The sequence below is a fragment of the Homarus americanus genome, unplaced genomic scaffold (genome assembly GCF_018991925.1).
Source record: "Homarus americanus isolate GMGI-L3 unplaced genomic scaffold, GMGI_Hamer_2.0 scaffold11022, whole genome shotgun sequence".
NCBI classification, from domain to species: domain Eukaryota; kingdom Metazoa; phylum Arthropoda; class Malacostraca; order Decapoda; family Nephropidae; genus Homarus; species Homarus americanus.
This window is the reverse complement of record NW_024737068.1, coordinates 3,999,118-4,019,902: the sequence shown is the minus strand read 5'-3', so window position 1 is coordinate 4,019,902 and position 20,785 is coordinate 3,999,118. Positions and strand designations below refer to the sequence as shown.

Here is a 20,785-nt window from a genome sequence, read left to right as displayed (position 1 = left end):
TTGAGTACGATGACCTAACCCCTTGAGTACGATGACCTAACCCCTTGAGTACGATGACCTAACCCTTTGAGTACAATGGCCTAATCCTTTGAGTACGATGACCTAACCCCTTGAGTACGATGGCCTAACCCTTTGAGTACGATGACCTAACCCCTTGAGTACGATGACCTAACCCCTTGAGTACGATGACCTAACCCCTTGAGTACGATGACCTAACCCCTTGAGTACGATGACCTAACCCTTTGAGTACGATGGCCTAATCCTTTGAGTACGATGGCCTAATCATTTGAGTACGATGGCCTAATCCCTTGAGTACGATGACCTAACCCCTTGAGTACGATGACCTAACCCTTTGAGTACAATGGCCTAATCCTTTGAGTACGATAACCTAACCTCTTGAGTACGATGACCTAACCTCTTGAGTACGATGACCTAACCCTTTGAGTACGATGACCTAACCCCTTGAGTACGATGACCTAACCCCTTGAGTACGATGACCTAACCCGATGACCTAACCCTTACGATGACCTAACCCCTTGAGTACGATGACCTAACCCCTTGAGTACGATGACCTAACCCTTTGAGTACGATGGCCTAATCCTTTGAGTACGATGACCTAACCCCTTGAGTACGATGACCTAACCCTTTGAGTACGATGACCTAACCCCTTGAGTACGATGACCTAACCCCTTGAGTACGATGACCTAACCCTTTGAGTACGATGGCCTAATCCTTTGAGTACGATGACCTAACCCCTTGAGTACGATGGGCTAATCCTTTGAGTACGATGACCTAACCCATTGAGTACGATGACCTAACCCTTTGAGTACAATGGCCTAATCCTTTGAGTACGATGACCTAACCCCTTGAGTACGATGACCTAACCCCTTGAGTACGATGACCTAACCCTTTGAGTACGATGACCTAACCCCTTGAGTACGATGACCTAACCCTTTGAGTACAATGGCCTAATCCTTTGAGTACGATGGCCTAATCATTTGAGTACGATGGCCTAATCCCTTGAGTACGATGACCTAACCCCTTGAGTACGATGACCTAACCCTTTGAGTACGATGACCTAACCTCTTGAGTACGATGACCTAACCCTTTGAGTACGATGACCTAACCCCTTGAGTACGATGACCTAACCCCTTGAGTACGATGACCTAACCCTTTGAGTATTTAAAAGTAAAGCCATCTTACTCAAATACTTAAGGAATCAAGTCGTCGTATCACGGGGTTAAGTATTTAATTTTTTTAACAATAATAATAATAATGATAATAATAATGATAATAACAATAATTACAACAATAATAAAACAAACAAACTCATATCCACTCTAAAACACACACACACACACACACACACACACACTCATACACACACACACTAAAGACCTACAGTATATGCAAATTAAAGGTAACTCAACCCTCTATATTTTATTTCAACCAGTTCATTGTTCCCAACACATTGTTCAACAAACCACAGGGGAAAGCAACATCCGGTCAACAGGGCGTATGTGCGTAAATACGGTGGGGGGGGAGGGGAGAGGGAGGGAGGAGATGGAAGGGAGGAGGGAGAGAGAAATAGAGAGAGGAGGAAAGGAAGGAGAGCAAATTTTACAAACGCCAGGGCAGTACAGTACAGGGCGAGGAGAGATTCAACCTTCAATAGGGAGAGGGGAGGGGGTGGGGGATTGAGGGGAGGGGAATGGGAGGGAGGGGAGATGGAAGGGGGCAAGTTTCAGGTATATAAAGGTTGGGCGGTGTTGAGGTCTCCAACAGTTGTCACACAAACTATCCCACATAGTACGCTTCTCTCCGTAACAAGCAACTAACGCATCATGAAGTCAGGCGTCGTGTTTCTGCTGTTGGTCGCGGCTGTCAATGGTCTGCCTGCTGACTCCCCGGAAGACAATGGTTAGTCTCCTGTCTGTCTGTCTTGCTCTTTTTTCATCTGTATATCTAACTGTCTTTGTGTCTACTGATGTACCCATACCAGTCTATCTATCTGTCTGTCTGTCCTTCGATCAATCTATCTATCTATTTATCTGCCTGCCTGCCTACCTGTCTGTCGTGATAAATACCATGTCATGTCATTTATACATTAGAATAAGTATCATGTTTTAATTCCTTAACGCACCTGTCATTACCAACAAGATTTATTAACACACCTGTAATTACCACCAAGATTTATTAACACACCTGTAATTACCACCAAGATTTATTAACACACCTGTAATTACCACTAAGCTTTGTTAACATACCTGTAATTACCATTGATTTTTTAACACACCTGTAATTACCACCAAGATTTATTAACACACCTGTAATTACCACTAAGATTTGTTAACACACCTGAGCCAAGGTGGATGACCAGAAAACTTAAACATGACATAGGAATAAAGAAAGGAATATATAAGAAATTAAAGGGAGGGGAGGAGCAGCTCAGAAACAGGTATAATGAACTATCTAGGAATGTTAAGAAAAATGTAAGGAAAGCAAAGAGAGACTATGAAATCAAAATAGCAAGAGAATCCAAGGCGAATCCCAAGGGAGTTTTCCAGGTACATAGGACAAAGGTCAAGGACAAAGTTGGGCCTTTAAAGTCAGGGAGGGGAGAATTGATAAATGGCAGTGAAGAAATAAGCAAAGCATTGAACAGCTACTTCTTATCAGTTTTCACAGAAGAAATTTGAGATGAAATTCCGGAGGTGGAACTGATATTTAAGGGAAAGGAAGAAGAGAAATTAAAGAATATCACTATCAAAAAAGAGGATGTTCTTAAGAAGATAAATAAACTAAAGAACACAAAATCCCCAGGGCAGGATGAAATTTTTCCTCTAGTCTTAAAAGAGTGTAGGGAACAGATTAACGGACCCCTCGTAAACTTATTTACAAAATCATTAGACACTGGAGTTGTGGAAACAGGCGAATGTAGTACCCATATTCAAAAAGGGAGACAGAGCATCAGCCTCAAATTACCGGCCGATCAGTTTGACGTCAGTAGTGGGGAAATTTCTTGAATCAATTATAGCAGATAGCATCCGATCGCATCTAGAGAAAAGCAAATTAATCTACGACTCTCAACATGGGTTTACAAAGGGAAAATCTTGTCTAACAAATCTGCTAACGTTTTTTAGGAAAGTCTTCGAGGTAGTAGATAATGACGAAAATTACGATGTTATTTACTTAGACTTTAGCAAAGCATTTGACAGAGTACCGCATCAGAGGCTTCTGAGAAAAATTAAGGCTCATGGTATCGAGGGGAAAGTTTTAAATTGGATAAAATCATGGCTCACCGATAGAACGCAGAGGGTCAGCGTAGATGGTGTTAAATCTGAGTGGGGCCGTGTAACCAGTGGGGTTCCCCAGGGGTCAGTACTAGGCCCACTCTTGTTCATAATCTACATAAACAATTTAGATACTGGGAGCAGCAGTGACATAAGCAAGTTTGCGGATGACACCAAAATAGGGCGGCAAATAAATTCAGGGCAGGATGCAAATGCATTACAGGAGGATCTAAATAAACTGCAGAATTGTGGTCTGGCAAAATGGCAAATGAAATTCAACACCAGCGAGTGCAGCGTACTTAATATTGGAAGAACAAATACTGTCAATGTATACAGCCTTAACAACATCAACCTAGAAAAGTCGACTTGTGAAAGAGACCTAGGGGCACTTGTATGCCCGGACCTATGGCCTAGAAAACAGTGCGTTAATGTTCGAAATAAGGCAAACAGAGTATTGGGTTTTATATCTAGAAGTGTAAGTAATAAGAGTGCAGAGGTCTTATAGCAACTATATCTTGCGCTAGTCAGGCCGCACCTCGATTATGCGGTTCAGTTCTGGTGCCCCTATTATAGAATGGATATCAATTCACTAGAGTCGGTGCAGCGAAGAATGACAAAAATGATTCCGGGACTTAGAAACCTTCCATATCAGGATAGGTTAAAGAAAACTTGCATTCCCTAGAAAGACGAAGAGTGCGGGGAGATATAATAGAAGTATTTAAGTGGGTGAAAGGAATCAATAAAGGGGATATAGATAAAGTTCTTATAATATCCGAGCAGGATAGGACTCGGAGCAACGGATTCAAGTTGGATAAGTTTAGGTTTAGGAGGGAGATAGGAAGAAACTGGTTCACAAATAGGGTGGTGGACGAGTGGAACAAGCTTAGCAACTTTGTAGTAAGTGCGGGAACTCTGGAAAGTTTCAAAAGGAGGCTAGATAGATCCATGGATGATAGAGAGTGGTAGTAACTCTCGACAGGAGCTGCCATGCACAGGCCAACCGGCCTATTGCAGACTCCTTATTTTCTTATGTTAATTACCATTGATTTTTTAGCACCTGTAATTACCACTAAAATTTGTTAACACACCTGTAATTACCACTAAAATTTGTTAACACACCTGTAATTACCAGGCTCGGAGGAGGAGGGACTGGCCAGATGCGGGCGTGGCCTTGTGTACAACGCTCAGACAAACGAGTAAGTATTATAAAGGTATAGATAAATAGATACAGGTACAGACTCAGGTACAAGTAGAGGTAGAAGTACAGGTACACAATACATCCTCAATATCTGTTCAATTTTCTGTGGGTATGAATATACATTTCATTTGTTTGTATTGGTTGATTGCAAAACGTAAACACACACACAGTGAATATGGATTTGACTAAAATCACACGGGAAAAGGGAAACAACGGAGTATCTTAGCTTTCGTCTTTATTCAAGACATCTTCAGGGGCAACTGGATTACATGGACAGAGAGAGGCTTAAATATACAGAGTGACCTTAAAAACATGAGGTCAGGTCATAATGATGTCATCCACTAATCCCCACACCAACACACACACGTAGAGGAGCTTAAGAGAAGGGGGTGACGTGACTGGTCAGGTCAAAAATAAGGGACCCACAAAATAACTATCATACATCTAGATCAAAGGTTTTCAAAGCATTTTTAACCTTGGGCCACTGACAAATAAATTTATGTAACATATTATCAGTTTTGAACTGACCATCACTAAGGTTTATTGATTTTAATTCCTTAATCAGACTAGCTTCAACCATATCTAAGTAAATACCTGAGAGATTGATAAGGAAGGTAGAAGCACATGGAATAGGTGGATCAGTATTAAAATGGATTAGGTCATGGTTAACTGGTAGGAAACAAAGAGTCAGCATAAATGGATTAAAGTCAGACTGGGGTGCGGTCAAAAGCGGAGTTCCCCAGGGATCTGTATTAGGCCCTCTGCTGTTTGTTATATTCATTAATGATCTTGATTTAGGCATAACTAGTAGGATTAGTAAATTTGCAGATGATACCAAAATGGGGAGAGTGATAAATTCAGACAGTGACTTTGAACACCTTCAAGAGATCTAGATACCTTACATGAGTGGTCAGTAGACTGGCAAATGAATTTTAATACTGATAAATGCAAGGTACTACAGATAGGGAAGACGAATACAAACGTTAAGTATAAACTAGGTAACACGGAAATAGAAAACTCAGTTTGTGAAAAAGATCTAGGTGTATTTGTTAGCAACGACTTGAAACCTAGAAAACAATGTATTAGCGTTCGCAACAAGGCAAACAGGATTCTTGGGTTCATATCTGGGTCTGTGAGTAACAGAACTGCTGACGTTATCTTGAAACTTTACCTAGCATTAGTGAGGCCACACATGGATTATGCGGTTCAGTTCTGGTGTCCTTATTATAGAATGGACATAGATTCTTTGGAGAGAGTACAAAGAAGAATGACAAAATGATCCATAATATTAGAAACCTTCCATATGAAGAAAGACTGAAAAGCTTAGGCTTACATTCATTAGAGAGGCGTAGAGTTAGGGGAGATATGATAGAGGTGTACAAGTGGGTAAGTGGGATTAACAAGGGTAAAATGGAAGATGTTCTGAAGCTCAGTAATAACGAAATAACTAGAACAAATGGCTTTAAATTAGATAAATTCCGATTCAGAAAGGATATAGGCAAGCACTGGTTTGGTAATAGAGTTGTGGATATGTGGAATAGGCTACCGAGTGCTATAGTAGGATCGGGGACGCTAGGGAGCTTCAAGACGAAGTTGGATAGGCACATGGAAGTGCTGGGATGGGTGTGAAAGGGATCTGCCCTGTATGGGCCAGTCGGCCTCCTGCAGTATCCCACTTTCTTATGTTCTTATATATTCGCATATGAGTAGATCTTTATATTATTTATGTGTGTTTATGTGTACAAGCAGTGTCTGTATTCGTCGACGTTTGTGTTTATTTGTAAATTGATGTATATTTGTGAATAAATCCAATACACTTACACACAATGACTATTTATTATTGAAATACTACTACTACTCCTATTAATGATAATAATACTTGCTTTATGTACTTTTCAACAGATGTGAAGAGAGTGTCAGCGTGCAGTTGAAGAAAAGAGATTGCCCAGCTGGTTCCGTATGGCAATCTGAGTTACAGTCATGCGTGGATCCAAAGACAGGTGAAGTAGTCAGTGACAGCAGCGGTAGTCGTGTTAGCAGCGGCTCCAAGCAGAATAATCAAGAAAATGAGCCTGCCTCACCCACAGTTGAGGATATCAAAGAGCAAAAGAAGAAGTGTAAGGCGAATGGTGGCTTTTGGAACGACAACATTTCGGCGTGTTTTGATATATAACTCAATACAAGAGTAAACACACACACGCGCGCGCGAAAGGAGGAAATCAGCTATTAGGTCCTTATGTGGTTCATATGGTTCAGAACCACTATTGTTCATCAAGGGACATTCATCAGCACTTCTTCAATGATTCATGACTGGTTCTTCAGCCCGATTCATGACTGGTTCTTCAGCCCGGTTTATGACTGGTTCTTCAGCTCGGTTCATGTTATAAGTAATTTAATCGTTGTCTCTTAAATAACTAAAAAATATATATATTTCACTAATATTCATTATAAGTAAATCGAAAAAAATTGTCGTTTTCCTGTTGAAAATTTCTACCAAAATATATTTATATATTTTTTTCGTTTTAAGAATTTATTCGATAATTATATTTTCTTATTTGGTTTAGTTAAATAAAATTATTTAAAAACTACGTTTTTCAATATTAATTTCATTATATATATACAGTATACTGTATATATATATATATATATATATATATATATATATATATATATATATATATATATATATATATATATATATATATATATATATATATATATATTGATAAAATCACACAGGAAAAGGGAAACAACGGAGCACCTTAGCTTTCGTCTTTATTCAAGACATCTTCAGAGGCAACTGGATTACATGGACAGAGGCTTAAATATACAGGGTGACCTTAAAAACATGAGGTCAGGTCATAATGATGCCATCCACTAATCCCCACACCAACACACACGTAGAGGAGCTTAAGAGAAGGGGGGTGACATAAGAACATAAGAAAATAAGGAGTCTGCAATAGGCCGGTTGGCCTGTGCATGGCAGCTCCTGTCGAGAGTTACTACCACTCTCTATCATCCATGAATCTATCTAGCCTCCTTTTGAAACTTTTCAGAGTTCCCGCACTTACTACAAAATTGCTAAGCTTGTTCCACTCGTCCACCACCCTATTTGTGAACCAGTTTCTTCCTATCTCCCTCCTAAACCTAAACTTATCCAACTTGAATCCGTTGCTCCGAGTCCTATCCTGCTCGGATATTATAAGAACTTTATCTATTTCCCCTTAATTGATTCCTTTCACCCACTTAAATACTTCTATCATATCTCCCCGCACTCTTCGTCTTTCTAGGGAATGCAAGTTAAGTTTCTTTAACCTATCCTGATATGGAAGGTTTCTAAGTTCCGGAATCATTTTTGTCATTCTTCGCTGCACCGAATCTAGTGAATTTATATCCATTCTATAATAGGGGCACCAGAACTGAACCGCATAATCGAGGTGCGGCCTGACTAGCGCAAGATATAGTTGCAATAAGACCTCTGCACTCTTGTTACTTACACTTCTAGATATAAAACCCAATACTCTGTTTGCCTTATTTCGAACATTAACGTACTGTTTTCTAGGCCGTAGGTCCGGGCTTACAAGTACCCCTAGGTCTCTTTCACAAGTCGACTTCTCTAGGTTGATGTTGTTAAGGCTGTATACATTATAAGTATTTGTTCTTCCAATATTAAGTACGCTGCACTTGCTGGTGTTGAATTTCATTTGCCATTTTTCAGACCACCCCTGCGGTTTATTTAGATCCTCCTGTAATGCATTTGCATCCTGCCCTGAATTAATTTGCCGCCCTATTTTGGTGTCATCCGCAAACTTGCTTATGTCACTGCTGATCCCAGTATCTAGATCGTTTATGTAGATTATGAACAAGAGTGGGCCTAGTACTGACCCCTGGAGAACCCCACTGGTTACACGGCCCCACTCAGATTTAACACCATCTACGCTGACCCTCTGCGTTCTATCGGTAAGCCATGATTTTATCCAATTTAAAACTTTCCCCTCGATACCATGAGCCTTAATTTTTCTCAGGTCAAAAATAAGGGACCCACTAAATAACTATCATACATCTAGATCAAAGGTTTTCAAAGCATTTTTAACCTTGGGCCACTGACAAATAAATTTATGTAACATATCAGTTTTGAACTGACCATCACTAAGGTTTATTGATTTTAATTCCTTAATCAAACTAGCTTCAACCAGAAGTCTTTCTGTGACACAAGATGATTTAAATACTTCTAAGCTTTTTTCCCAAGCAATGGGATGATTATTATGCCTAACATGAACGAACAAGGCACTGCTTTCAGATACTGTTCTGACATTGTACTTATGTTGTTTGATTTTGAGCTGCAGTGTTTTTCCTGTCTGTCCTACATAATTACAATTACATTTAACATAAGAACATAAGAATGGAGGAAACTGCAGCGGGCCTATTGGCCCATACTGGGCAGTCCCGTTTACACCCAACCCCTATTGCTCATATGAGCATCCAACCTATGTTTGAAGCAATTCAGCGTATTCGAGTTAATGATGATATTTGGTAACTTGTTCCATTCATCCACTACTCTGTTTCCAAACCAGTGTTTACCTATTTCACGCCTAAATCTAAATTTGTCTAATTTAAAATCATTGTTAAGAGTTCGCTCCTGGTTGGATAGTTTGAGTACCTTTGTAATGTCCCCTTTGTTTAGCCCTGCCTTCCACTTATACACCTCTATCAGGTCGCCCCTCGCTCTACGTCTCTCAAGGGAGTGCAAATTAAGATGCTTTAACCTGTCTCTATACACAAGGTTCCTAATGCCCGGGATTAGTCTTGTCATTCTCCTCTGAATTCTTTCCAAGGATTCTATATCCATTCTGTAATACGGTGACCAGAACTGAACTGCGTAATCCAGGTGTGGTCTCACAAGAGCAAGATACAGTTTTAGGATGACCTCGCTAGTCTTGTAACTAACACTTGCTACATGGAATACAATTACATTTGCTACATGGAATACAATAAACACTTCCATTTACATTCAAACTTGGGCTATTTCTTATTAACATATTGGTAATGGTTGAGTCATACTTGAAAACAACATTAATATTTAGTAGCTTGAGGGACCGAACTAACGGGACAAATTCATTACGATAGGGCAGAGTCAAAATATTCTTAAGTGTAGGAATTTGCCTGGTTTGAGAGGAATGAAAAGATTTTTTTAGCCCTTTTAAAACAACGATCAACAAACACAGAAGGTACCCGAGTTTCTGTGCAATGGAACGAATGTGTTTCAATTCATCGTCAATAAATTCAGAGTCACAAATACGCAGACATCTTAAGAACATAGCAGAAAAACTGACATTTTGGGAGACTCCAGGTGATTCGATAAAAAGTGTATGAAAATGTCTACCTGTGTGGGCTTTCTGTATACCTTAAATTTGTAGTTTTGGCCATTTCTCATGATAAGCATATCAAGGAATGGAAGGGATCCATTTATTTCTCTTTCAATTTTGAATGTGATACTTGGGACAATATCATTAAGCTTGTCTAAAAATTCCAATGGGTCACTGTTTCTAGGCCAAAGACAAAGAACATCATCAACATATCTATACCATGGAGGAATAAAGTCCACTATATTAGGTAGTAATCTAGACTCAAAAAACTCCATATAAATACAGGCTAGAGGAGCAGAAAGACAATTACCCATGCTCATACCAAATATTTGCTTGTAGAACTTCCCATTTGCTCTAAACACATTGTCAGTTACGCATAACTCTATCAATTTGAGGAAAGTATTATGTTCAGTAGTTAAATCTAGCAGTTGTAATTTATCTTTAAGAAATGAAAGTAGGTCTTTCACAGGTACTCTATTGTACAGTGAATTTACATCAAAACTTATTAATTCGCAAGGTTCGTTGTGTTTCTTGAGTTTATCAATTAAATCACTGCTATTGTGTATATGTGAATTAGATATTTGGCCTGTAAGAGGGGATATCATCTTTACCAGCCACTTGGATAATTTGTAAGTAACAGAACTCACGATAGGACGTAATGGATTGTTAAGCTTGTGTGTTTTGATCAATCCATACATATAAGGTAAAGTGGGATTGATTTGAGAGAGCTGTTTGATGAGATCGGGGTTCTTTTTCAATAACATCTTCATTTTGGAATTAGATGACTTATTAATATTTTCCAGGGGATCTTTCGTAAGCTCACAATACGTGCTTTCATCACTAAGTAATGAATTCATCTTATCATTGTAGTCACTTTTATCCAAAATTACAATAGCATTAGACTTATCAGCCTTGGTAATATGGATATTCTTATTTCTTTTCAAGTTTATCAAGGCTGTTTCAAATCTTTTTGGAATGTTTGAAACAAATTTCTTATGTAAAACATTATGTATACAACCTTTAGCTATGGGAATATCTTCATTTGTAACATCTGACGACTTATTCTTTTCCAGGTTGATTATACCTTCAGCAATAGTAAGCGGATTAACACACCGTTGAGTGATAGAAAACTTCCTACCAAAACCAAGAACAAGTTTCTCATTTGTCTGTAGATCATAAGATGATAAGTTTAAGAACAAATTTGGATCACTCAATATGGTCCAGTAATTATCGTCAAACAGAGCATTTAATTTGGCATTTAACCTTCTTTTTTGGGCTTTGTCAGTTTCACTAAGAAGTTGATATACAAAATCACGAATGGTGTGCCACTTATCAACACAAACACTGTTTTGCATAAGTATTTTACACTGAGCACTGTGTTTGAAGGCTAATTTCACATTATCACTTGAACTCTTGATAAGGGAATCTAGCAATACTTTATCCAACTCAGAGAATGCTTGATTGTCCAGATTTCTTAGTCTACTTGGAAGACAGGACTTGGGAACAATTTTATCATCTCTGCGTTGTTTCCCTTTTCCCGTGTGATTTTATCAAGATTTATCTTATCCACGTTTTCATTGTGGATCTACATGATATATATATGTGTGTGTGTGTGTGTGTGTGTGTGCAGGCCTATGTGTATGTAAGTATGTATGTACGTATGAAAGCTAAGTATGTACTGTATGTATGTATTTATGTTTGTATGTATATTAGCTAAGTATGTATGTATGTATCAATTTTTAAACATCTCACTGGCCATAACCTCACCTTATCTCACCTACTTTAAGCATAATTTGACTATATTATGATGGTAAACGACATATTGCATTATACAAGGCAAATTTTGATATAAACGTATTTTCATTAAGTTACAGTATATCAATAAAAACAAGAGGCTATCTGTATTCGGCAAAAACATTAGTGGCCTTTTAAGGGCGATGACGTCACAGCAGTAGGGAAGAGAGAGAGTTATATAAATATAAAAAGACAGGTCGTAGAGCGAGTCAAATGGACGACCGTAGCATATAATGAGGTAAACTGCCTTTTTTTTTCACAGGCAAACATTAAGAAAACCATTGCATTTAAAAATGAGAAAATATGTATTTGTTCTCAGGACTTCAACATCATGGCCTTCACAACCACGCTTAAGCCCACATGAACATTGTTTTATTACACACATACGCATACACACAAGTGGTAAAAAATATTCTTGGTTATAATCGGTGTTGATGGTACTGTCACGACAACTAGTTAACTGTCACTCTCTCAGCTAGTTCTTAATAGTACAGTACTGCCATGTTGACCAGTTACTGGTGTTATGTCAGGATTGATGCAATAATGTCATTCTTGATGATATTTTTGAGGGACCTATGTGTGTGCGCTTGTATGTGATATATACATACGCACGTTATAAAGCCAATACGTTATCCACTGCAAAAGCCTAGTCGTACGTTCCTCCGATTTAAAAGCTGAGCTGAAAATGAGTCATCAATACAGCGACGATGATAAAGAGGTTTGAAATTTGATGGACAATCCTCCAACCACATAGCCTCGCGATGAGCCATAAACGCATTAACCAAGGTGGGGCTCATGGGACATGAGTGTAAACTTGTTTATTAAAAGAATATAGATAATTATAATATAAATTGTTTCCGTTAAAGGAATGTTTTTAAGTACAGACTTAACATCAAAACTAACCAAAACACAATTTACAAAGCGTAAATTACAACCTTTTTGAGCAAAATCAAATAAATCATATACAGTACAGTGTGCATATTTCTGGCCTCAGACGATAATATGGGGACAAAAACTTTGAGAACGTGTAGTTCAAAGATGAGATCGGAGGAGCACATTCCTAAATCTTTGCAGTATCTCGACTCTCAAGAGTCAACATCATAATACAGAACAGGGGTCAGCAACCCCTCCGTTTCAGGCCGCGGTGGCCGGAATTTAGTTATATACTGTATGTGGCCGGCGAGCGACGTCCAACATTCGGGTTATGCGTCCGGTAAGATTATTGTTATTACGTGTATTTTGGGTGAAAAATAAAAAGCAGTGGTACGTGGATGAAGGAATTACTCGAGAGAAGAACTGTCATCGTTCTTTCAATGTTTGGATCAACGCACTGCTGTGAGCAAACATTCAGTGTGCTGACCTTTGTGAAGAACAATACTGTTCACGGCTCACCAACACTCACACCACCGAACTAGTGAAGGATCCTGCTACTAAATTTGAACCACATTTTGCTAAAACTGCAAATCATATACAAACAAACCTCACATTAGATTTATTATTTTTCTATGTATTTGTATTTGAAATGTGAACACTTATTTATCTTGCAAAAAAGTTATATTAGGCTTTTTTAGTTTATGCTGTATCAGAGAGACCGACAACATCCCTGTAATCGTCCAACTAGACATCATTAAATGTTTCTTTCTTTAGCTGAATAGACGAATTAGAGGTGTTTTTACGTCTCTAGATTAGAGAGAAGAATAAACCTCTGAGTTTCTGAGAATTCATCTTTCTATCGTAGCATAAATGAGACAGTTACACATGTTCTTACATTATTAGTTAAGGGCAAAATATAATTGTAAGAACATTTGTGAATTAGTCTATAGATCGTAAGTTAAAGTGGGTAAGTTAGACCATATTCTCGCATCTCTTAAGTTTAGGAATAATCTTAAATATATGACAAATTGGGAATCCATCTTTACATAGTGGTTTAAGAGAGAGGATTACAAGTTCTCACGTCTTTAAGTTATAGGAAAATATTAAAACTGCGTCGGAGTTTTGTGAGAATGGGGATATGTGTTGATGGCGGAGTCACGACCGTATAAATAGACCGGTTAGGCTGGCTGGTTCACTGGGGAATGACAAGAACAAACGAAACAATTAAACTATGTAATTAACACTGTAATGACGGCAAACCCCTTGTTACGAACAGTCAAGGTCCCACTCCACACCACGTCATGTGTACTCTAGACAAACACACGCTAACCACCACAAATAAACCTAACCAAACACTCGATCCTCAACAGGGAAGTTACCACAAGGAACTAACTAACTAACTACTTACGGAAGGTAGTTGTGTAGCCCTCATCAGTAATCTCCACCAGCACCTCTCTTGTTTATGTCTGGGATAATAATGAACAGACGGTCAGTCCCTATTTGATTCTGTCTTTTTAATGATAATATGAACACGACCATAAACATCATCTCTCTCTCTCTCTCTCTCTCTCTCTCTCTCTCTCTCTCTCTCTCTCTCTCACTTTTCTGTTCTATCTCACTTTTTTCTCTCTCTGTCCTATCTTATTTTTTCTCTTTATTTTATCTCTCTTTTTTCTCCATCTCTTTCTTTCCGTGTTATATCTCACTTGTTCTTTATTTTCTATCTCACTTTTTCTCTTTCTATGTCCCTCTCTGTGTATTATTTCACTTTTCTCTCTTCCTTTCTTACTTTATCTCTGTCGTATCTTACTTTCTTATTTTCTCTCGTTCATCTTTCTTATGTGTCTTGATATCTCCTTTTCTTTCTGTGCATTTACTGAGGGATATGACACGACACCTCAGTAAATACATGTGACACGACACCTCAGTAAATACATAAGAACATAAGAACATAAGAATGGAGGAAACTGCAGCGGGCCTATTGGCCCATACTGGGCAGTCCCGTTTACACCCAACCCCTATTGCTCATATAAGCATCCAACCTATGTTTGAAGCTATTCAGCGTATTCGAGTTAATGATGATATTTGGTAACTTGTTCCATTCATCCACTACTCTGTTTCCAAACCAGTGTTCACCTATTTCGCACCTAAATCTAAATTTGTCTAATTTAAAACCATTGTTACGAGTTCGCTCTTGGTTGGATAGTTTGAGTACCTTTCTCATGTCCCCTTTGTTTAGCCCTGACTTCCATTTATACACCTCTATCAGGTCGCCCCTCGCTCTACGTCTCTCGAGGGAGTGCAAATTAAGATGCTTTAACCTGTCTCTATACTCAAGGTTCCTAATGCCCGGAATTAGTCTTGCCATTCTCCTCTGAATTCTTTCCAAGGATTCTATATCCATTCTGTAGTACGGTAACCAGAACTGAACTGCGTAATCCAGGTGTGGTCTCACAAGCGCAAGATACAGTTTTAGGATGACCTCGCTAGTCTTGTAACTAACACTCCTTTGTATGAACCCAAGTACTTTATTAGCCTTGTTACGAGCAAAAACACATTGTTTACTTGGCTTGAGGTTCCTCAGTAAATACATGTGACACGACACCTCAGTAAATACATAAGAACATAAGAAAATAAGGAGTCTGCAATAGGCCGGTTGGCCTGTGCATGGCAGCTCCTGTCGAGAGTTACTACCACTCTCAATCATCCATGAATCTATCTAGCCTCCTTTTGAAACTTTCCAGAGTTCCCGCACTTACTACAAAGTTGCTAAGCTTGTTCCACTCGTCCACCACCCTATTTGTGAACCAGTTTCTTCCTATCTCCCTCCTAAACCTAAACTTATCCAACTTGAATCCGTTGCTCCGAGTCCTATCCTGCACGGATATTATAAGAACTTTATCTATATCCCCTTTATTGATTCCTTTCACCCACTTAAATACTTCTATCATATCTCCCCGCACTCTTCGTCTTTCTAGGGAATGCAAGTTAAGTTTCTTTAACCTATCCTGATATGGAAGGTTTCTAAGTCCCGGAATCATTTTTGTCATTCTTCGCTGCACCGACTCTAGTGAATTTATATCCATTCTATAATAGGGGCACCAGAACTGAACCGCATAATCGAGGTGCGGCCTAACTAGCGCAAGATATAGTTGCAATAAGACCTCTGCACTCTTGTTATTTACACTTCTAGATATAAAACCCAATACTCTGTTTGCCTTATTTCGAACATTAACGCACTGTTTTCTAGGCCGTAGGTCCGGGCTTACACGACACCTCAGTAAATACATGTGACACGACACCTCAGTAAATACATGTGACACGACACCTCAGTAAATATATGTGACACGACACCTCAGTAAATACATGTGACACGACACCTCAGTAAATACATGTGACACGACACCTCAGTACATACATGTGACACGACACCTCAGTACATACATGTGACACGACACCACCTCAGTAAATACATGTGACACGACACCTCAGTACATACATGTGACACGACACCTCAGTACATACATGTGACACGACACCTCAGTAAATACATGTGACACGACACCTCAGTAAATACATGTGACACGACACCTCAGTAAATACATGTGACGACACCTCAGTACGCTATGTGACGACACCTCGGTACATACATGTGACGACACTGATAAATACTGTGACGACACCTCAGTAAATACATGTATTGCGACCTCAGTACATACATGTGACACGACACCTCAGTAAATACATGTGACACGACACCTCAGTAAATACATGTGACACGACACCTCAGTAAATACATGTGACACGACACCTCAGTACATACAGGTGACATGACACCTCAGTTAATACATGTGACACGACGCCTCTAAATACATGTGACACGACACCTCTAAATACATGTGACACAACTCATGACACACAAAGAAACACGTAGATTATTATCTTTGTTTTGTTGTTTTATGGTTTTGCTGTTTTTGTTAATCTGCTGTTCTTGTTAGTCTTGTTGTCTTCTTATGTAATTTATAACAGCTCATAACAAAAGCACTTTGGCCTCATAAGCGCAAGGCCAAATTATCCAACAACTCTACAAATAATTCACAAAATTTCTCACAAGGTCAATAAATCCTCGGGTGGAATGACTTCAAGTAGGTTTAAGTTAGAAGGAACATTTACCACTAAGTAAGTTGAAGTTAGAAGAGAAACATTTACCACTAAGTAGGTTTAAGTTAGAAGGAACATTTACCACTAAGTAGGTTGAAGTTAGAAGGAACATTTACCACTAAGTAGGTTTAAGTTAGAAGGAACATTTACCACTAAGTAGGTTGAAGTTAGAAGGAACATTTACCACTAAGTAGGTTTAAGTTAGAAGGAACATTTACCACTAAGTAGGTTTAAGTTAGAAGGAACATTTACCAGCAAGTAGGTTTAAGTTAGAAGGAACATTTACCACTAAGTAGGTTGAAGTTAGAAGGAACATTTACCACTAAGAGAGTTTAAGTTAGAAAAGGAACATTTACCACTAAGTAGGTTGAAGTTAGAAGGAACATTTACCACTAAGTAGGTTTAAGTTAGAAGGAACATTTACCACTAAGTAGGTTTAAGTTAGAAGGAACATTTACCACTAAGTAGGTTTAAGTTAGAAGGAACATTTACCACTAAGTAGGTTTAAGTTAGAAGGAACATTTACCAGCAAGTAGGTTTAAGTTAGAAGGAACATTTACCACTAAGTAGGTTGAAGTTAGAAGAACATTTACCACTAGAAGCGGGTTGAAGTTAGAAAGACATTTACCACTAAGTAGGTTTTAAGTTAGAAAGACATTTGCCACTAAATGGGTTAAGTTAGAAGGAACATTTGTTACCAGCAAGTAGGTTTTAAGTTAGAAGGAACACTTGTTGTTACCACGTGGGTTGAAGTTAGAAAGGCATTTACCACTAAAGTTTAAGTTAGAGAACATTTACCACTAAGTAGGTTGAGATTAGAAGGAACATTTACCACTAAGTAGGTTTAAGTTAGAAGGAACATTTACCACTAAGTAGGTTTAAGTTAGAAGGAACATTTACCACTAAGTAGGTTTAAGTTAGAAGGAACATTTACCACTAAGTAGGTTTAAGTTAGAAGGAACATTTACCAGCAAGTAGGTTTAAGTTAGAAGGAACATTTACCACTAAGTAGGTTGAAGTTAGAAGGAACATTTACCACTAAGAGAGTTTAAGTTAGAAAAGGAACATTTACCACTAAGTAAGTTTAAGTTAGAAAAGGAACATTTACCACTAAGTTTGATCCAAATTGAACTTAATATAATGAACTTATCGTATTTTCAAGGTCACAGAAAAGGGACAGACAGACACACAGATGGGCAGGGACAGGCAGACGACATGCATACAGACAGATAGTCAGAAAGTTAGGGAGACAGACAGACAGACAGGCAGGCAGATACTCGTAGATATAAATACAGACATACAGACACTAGAGACATGTATATATACACATAGATAGACATATACTGTATACATACATAGTCTTATAAACAAACAGACAGACGCAAATAAACATACATAGAAAGACTGGCGGACAGACAGAGATAAACAGAGATAGACAGACAGACAGACACAGATAAACAGAGATAGACAGACAGACAGACACAGATAACAGAGAAAGACAGACAGACAGACACAGATAACAGAGAAAGACAGACAGACAGACACAGATAACAGAGAAAGACAGACAGACAGACACAGATAAACAGAGATAGACAGACAGACAGACAAAGATAACAGAGAAAGACAGACAGACGCACACACACACTGGCACAATAAACATGATCAGACCATGCAAGACGTGACACACACTGGTCAACACTTAAACACTCCCTCAAGGTCTTGTTCTGGGCCGCCAGTATTTCAGTATTCCACTCTAAGATTAACCACCGTGACGTTGAACTAACCTAACCTAACCAAAACCTAACCTAATATAACTTAACCTAACCTAGCATACAGTAACCTAACCTAACTTAATCTAACCTCCCCTAATAATCCTTGGGTGATATAAGATGAGGAAGAAAATTTTTAGGTGATCCAATTTCACTTTAGGTCTTCATATGTGAAAGTAAAGTTACAGCTACAGGAAGAGTTACAGCTACATATACAGGTACAGGAAAAAGTTACAGGTACATACTGTATATAATTACAGAGACTACATGATGGTAGCAGTGCATTAGTACTCTTCTGGAACATCACATCACCTTGTACACATAATCGTACACAAACGCTCTCCACGCACACACATACATAAAACTACATATAGCACACAACAGTATATATAGGCTCTACACAGTGAATATCGTGGAAATATACAGAGAGAGAGAGATAATGTGTGTTAGTAAGGCAGAGAAAGAGAATGAATAAGGCAGCAAGAGAGAGAGAGAGTGAAGTAGAAAGAGGGAGACGGAAAGAAGGGGTAATAAAGAGAGAGAGAGAGAGAGGAAGGGGTGGTAAAGAGTGCGAAAGAGGGAGAGAGATAGAGAGAGGAGGGTGTGTTAACAATGTTGTCGTGTCATCCCGCTCTGGCCACAACCTGAGTCAATAACACCCCAAGGATAACACACACGGGTAAGGGGGGGGGGGCTCTTCCTCTCCATCACACCTAGGGCACGGATTGATGGCTAGATAGATGGATGAAGAGACTGGAGGAAGAGCTTGGTGGATAGATAGGTAAGCACTACCACTTAAATACACTCGTATAATACACTCCCCCTCTCTCTCTCTTCTCTACTACTACTACTACTACTACTGCTTTTTTTAACGTGGCCTCCAGCCTCCCCCAATAGCCACACCTTCGCCACCATTTTATTACCTTAATATTAAATATCCAAATACAAAAGTAGCTATCCTAGCTGTGTTAGTTAAGCTGCAGATCTATGTGGCAGTCAGTGACTGTTGCCTCCTTATCTGCGACTGTTGGTGGCTTTATGGCCGAAGATCTCGTTCCCCTGAGGCAAAGCAATGCAGACCTAAGCAGAGAGGACAGTCGACATCTCAACCCGGCTGTGAGGTAACGTCTGGGTTGCTGCTTCTGCTCAGATAACACCTCGGCTAGTCTTACGTCTTGCACTTGGTTCCATCCCGCCAGAGGTTGTCAACACCAGAGGAGTGAAGCTCTGCCTTGATCAACGTTCTGAATTCTCTGGTCATGCGTCTTATTATTGTCGCTCTCGTTCCTCTTGTGTGCAGCCTCGAGAAATAGGTTACGGTAACATGTGGCCATGGGGTCGAAAATCCTACTACTTTTCTACTAATATTTCCTCTACTACTACTACTGCTACTATTTCCTCTACTACTACTACTGCTACTATTTCCTCTACTACTACTACTACTATTTCCTCTATTGCTACTATTTCCTCTACTACTACTACTATTTCCTCTACTACTACTGTTACTATTTCCTCTACTACTACTACTGCTATTATTTCCTCTACTACTACTACTACTGCTATTTATTTTCCTCTACTACTACTACTGCTACTATTTCCTCTACTACTACTACTGCTATTATTTCCTCTACTGCTACTGCTACTATTTCCTCTATTGCTACTACTGAACACTGTTTAATCTTAGCAACAGCTACATGACAACATTTTATCTCAACTGACAGCCGACAGTTTTACAGCAGCACAACATTGTACGAAGGTTTTAATCTGCTCTGCTACTGTAACAATTGTTTTAATATGCTGCTGCTGTGTAACTCTTTCTTTTTTAATATTATTAATAACAACAACTGTTTTATCTACTGTTTAACTGCTGTTGTTTTATATTTCCAACTGCTACTACTGTTTATTTTAACAAAACTGCAACAACATTTTGTCTTCTGCTCTTAACAACAACACTTTTAATATGTAATATGTTTAATCTTGCTGCTGCTTTCTACTACATGTTTTCATCTTACTGCTACTGTGCTGCTGTTTTATCATATGCTACTGTATCATTTAACAATATTTCTTATTGCTGTATTTCTTTCATTTTCATCTTCTTTGCTAACTACTGTTTATTTTCATCTGCTATTACTGCTGTAACTGTTATTTTCTCACTGCTGCTGCTGCTGCAACTGCTGTTTTCATCTTAACTGCTATGGCACTGCTGTTTCTCTTTCTGCTCTGCTGTAACATTGTTTTATCTTGCTGCTGCTACTGGCAACACTTTCAGTATATGCTGCTCACTATAACTACTGCTGTTTCCTCTACTACTACTACTACTGCTACTATTTC

General features: G+C 38.8%; 1 protein-coding gene across 1 annotated transcript; it reads left to right on the top strand.

Annotated features, from left to right (window-relative positions):
* The first annotated feature begins 1,773 nt into the window (after window positions 1–1,773).
* Window positions 1,774–7,016, top strand: LOC121872820. The gene is made up of 3 exons (XM_042375870.1): window positions 1,774–1,920; window positions 4,426–4,489; window positions 6,394–7,016. Exons 1-3 carry the CDS (start codon window positions 1,845–1,847, stop codon window positions 6,662–6,664), a joined length of 411 nt encoding a protein of 136 aa, XP_042231804.1. The 5' UTR covers window positions 1,774–1,844; the 3' UTR covers window positions 6,665–7,016.
* Window positions 7,017–20,785: the final 13,769 nt, after the last annotated feature.

Coding starts and splice junctions, on each gene's coding strand:
- LOC121872820 (XM_042375870.1), top strand. CDS start 1,845: ATGAAGTCAGGCGTCGTGTTTCTGCTGTTGGTCGCGGCTGTCAATGGT. Junction 1,921..4,425: donor TGACTCCCCGGAAGACAATG/GTTAGTCTCCTG, acceptor TGTAATTACCAG/GCTCGGAGGAGGAGGGACTG. Junction 4,490..6,393: donor TACAACGCTCAGACAAACGA/GTAAGTATTATA, acceptor ACTTTTCAACAG/ATGTGAAGAGAGTGTCAGCG.